Genomic DNA, 3,341 nt, shown 5'->3' on the forward strand with positions numbered 1-3,341 from the left:
AAAACATCAGTTTCAGACAATAGAAAATCAATTTCCACTCCAACTGAATGATTTGTATTTTAGTCAGTCTCCTAGATTATGAATGAGTTTTCCTTGCCTCTTTTTACCTGAGTAACTGAGATCTGACTGTACCATGATGAATCAAGAGGAAACACTGGAGATAGTAAGCCAGGGTTAGAAACGAAATCACATATCACTAATACCTCCAAAACTTCTGGGAATAGAAGGGTTAAAAAGTGAAAATGAAATTTTTTATCTTCCAGTAGATGTCACTAAGCACACCCATTGGGCTTATTTGTTCCTTGTGACTATCAGTAAAGTTATTAACATGTACCAGGTGTGATTTGACCAGACTCGAAGTGACTATTAACTCCCACATATATTCTATCACATTATTGCCAAATGATTCTAATTCATTTTTTATAAACATTTTACCCAACTCTGTATTTTCTAAATTAGAACAATTATTTAACAAGGACTCATAAAGATACATAATGCTTTTTAATCTCATGGCTCAGACTCTTTGCCCTTAATCTACACAATGTTCTCTAGCCATTGCTCCTCTTCAATAAAATCACTACCATAATCCACGCTTCCATTCCTCCACTTCCTTGGCACTATTGGTGTGATCTTAAAGATAGGGCGAGAGGAAATAGCAGATGAAGGCTTAGGAAAAAGAAGAGGAATCACCCCTTTCAAGTGCTAAAAACTGCTGTTCTGTCCCTGTATTAGACTGTTTTGTGCTGCTATAACAGAATACCTGAGACTGGGTAATTTATAAAGAACAGAGGTTTATTTGGCTTACGATTCTGGGACAGTTGCATCTGGCACGGGCCTCAGGCTGCTTCTACTCATGGCGGAAAGTGGCAGGCAGCCAGTGGGTACAAGCAGATCACATGGTGAGAGGAAGAGAGAAGGTGCCAGGGTTCTTTAAACAACCAGCTCTTGCGAGAACTGATAGAGGCGAGAACTGATAGAGCCGAGAACTCACTCATTACTCCCCTACATAGGGAAAGCACTAATTCATTCATGAGGGATCCACCCCCATGACTCAAACTGCCACACTGGAGATCAGATTTCCATGAGTTCTGGAAGGACAATGCATCCAAACTCCATCAGTTCTTATTCCATTGGGAGCCCCTTACAATGAGAACTCAAACATTACAAATCATTTTGAAAAACTGAACAGATAACAATAGCGAAATTGGGCTGTTACTGAAATAAGATAAAACCAGAAATGTGCTAGATGCATTATTAAGGTCTTAGTACAAAAATATATATAAATTTAGATATAGATAGATATAAATATCAGATGATCTTTAAAAAAAATATTTTGATCCTTAAACAAAAGACCCACCCATGACATCCCATCTTGAGATGATCTGTTAAAGGAAAATAAAATTTTATTAATCACTTCTCTGGGTATAATTTTTAGAGACTTTCATTTGTCCAGACATTACTTTTTATGCTTTTGGTCAGTACATAAATACTATATAAAGTGCATTTATAAAGCTCAATATTTTCATGCAAACTCATTGTAAACACAAAGAACCCTTCATAATAACCAATTATCTATGAACCATATTTTAAAAACCACCTTTTGTTTCTTCTTTTTAATCCTCTAGCTGGAAAAAACAGGAGTGTTAGTGATTAACTTGTCTAAAGAAATCCAGGAACTATATACTTTTGAATTACTAAGTGCTGCCAAATATTTAAACAAAAGAGAGTAAATGAACGATTTAAACAAGGTTTCTCAACCTTGATTCTATTGACACTTTGAGCCAGATAATTCTTTCTTATAGGAGGCTGTCCTGTGCATTATGGGATGTTTACCAACATGCCTGATCTCTATCCATTAGATGCCAGTTGTACCATTTCATCCTATTAAGTTGTGACAACCAAAAATGTCTCCAGACATTGCCAAATGCTCTTTTGAGGGTGAAATCAACTCTGGTTGAGGGCCACTATTATAAAGTGATAGGAAGATAAAGCCCAAAGTTAAATATTCATTAAAGAAAGCTCTATGACTCTGCAACCTCACAGAAGAGTCGATTTACTTCTATGCATTACCTCGAAGTTTCTCCCAAGTTTCATATTTTCCCAATGAAATAATTTTTTTAAGATACAAATGACAATCCAGAAACAAGAGGATAAGTTTATTTTACTGCCCAATTATTTTCTTAAAAAAGTTTAATGTTTGATAAAATAAACAAACTTTTAGTACCATAGAAACCCTTTGACATGTACAATGATATATTATCACTATGTACAACTTCAAAAACAAATGCTTCCAGCTCCAAGTAAAGTGATGTTGAACATCCTGACTATGGTTATGATGTAGGAAATTTCCTGAATGGCCAATGTATTCCTTGGCTTGGGGAAAAANAATGATATATTATCACTATGTACAACTTCAAAAACAAATGCTTCCAGCTCCAAGTAAAGTGATGTTGAACATCCTGACTATGGTTATGATGTAGGAAATTTCCTGAATGGCCAATGTATTCCTTGGCTTGGGGAAAAATTATACAATTGAAAAATATAAATAAGACCTTCAATGAGTTGAGAATCATAAAAATGCTATCTGAAGTTCAATCATCTGGATCTTCAGAAGTTTGTAATAGTTATAAGAGTTCAACAAGCAAACAAACTCTGGATATTCAAACTTCAGTCTTGCAGGAGAGGTTCACAGTTGGTCTATCAAAAATAAAAGCTGTTGCTATTGTGGTAGAACTTGGTATCTGCTTCATACACCATTTTTCACCAGCTCATGGACACCATTCTCATCGATGATTAAAGGTGCATGGAATTCTTTATCTGCCACATAACTTTCTATTCCCTAAAAGAAGGATTGAAATGAAACACAGTTAGAAAATTGGTAGGCACTAGTCATTCAATGCTGGATTTAGTGGCTATAAATATGATTTAAAGCATGAATGCCAAATGTTGGGTTGAGATGCACAATTTGAAAGTCAAAAGTCTATTTAATATACTTTTTAAACTGAACCTAGTAACCAACTTATTAAAGTAAAAAACAAACAATAACAAAAAAAGAAAATTACTGTGATTATAGTATAATATCTAAAGTTAATAAGATGATATTCATTCTTCTTATAATCATCACTCAATAGAGTTTGTCTTCTAAGCAAGATAGCTGTCTCTGATGCTACAACTAAGCAGTACTGTCAAGGATCTCCAGAAAAAAAATTACGTAATTACAATAGTAGGGACCCCTAAGTCCCTAGGTTTTAAAAATAACAGTAATAAGTAAGAGGGGTCTTCAAAAAGTTCATGGAAAGATTCATATTCTCTTTTAATTCTATTTTTCCATGAACTTTTTG

The 3,341-nt window shown here is 34.5% G+C and overlaps 1 protein-coding gene across 1 annotated transcript in view; it reads right to left on the reverse strand.

Moving 5' to 3' along the window:
- Nucleotides 1–2,129: 2,129 nt before the first annotated feature.
- The window catches only part of UAP1 (UDP-N-acteylglucosamine pyrophosphorylase 1), a gene marked incomplete at its 5' end in the record, with an annotated part of 25,244 nt that continues 24,032 nt past the window's right edge, over nt 2,130–3,341 (reverse strand). The window contains 2 exons of the mRNA XM_008591694.1: nt 2,130–2,266; nt 2,406–2,839. Of these exons, the coding sequence (XP_008589916.1) occupies nt 2,747–2,839 (93 nt within the window). The remainder of the gene's footprint in view (nt 2,267–2,405; nt 2,840–3,341) is intronic.

This window comes from Galeopterus variegatus, unplaced genomic scaffold (genome assembly GCF_000696425.1).
Source record: "Galeopterus variegatus unplaced genomic scaffold, G_variegatus-3.0.2 Scaffold7195, whole genome shotgun sequence".
NCBI lineage: Eukaryota > Metazoa > Chordata > Mammalia > Dermoptera > Cynocephalidae > Galeopterus > Galeopterus variegatus.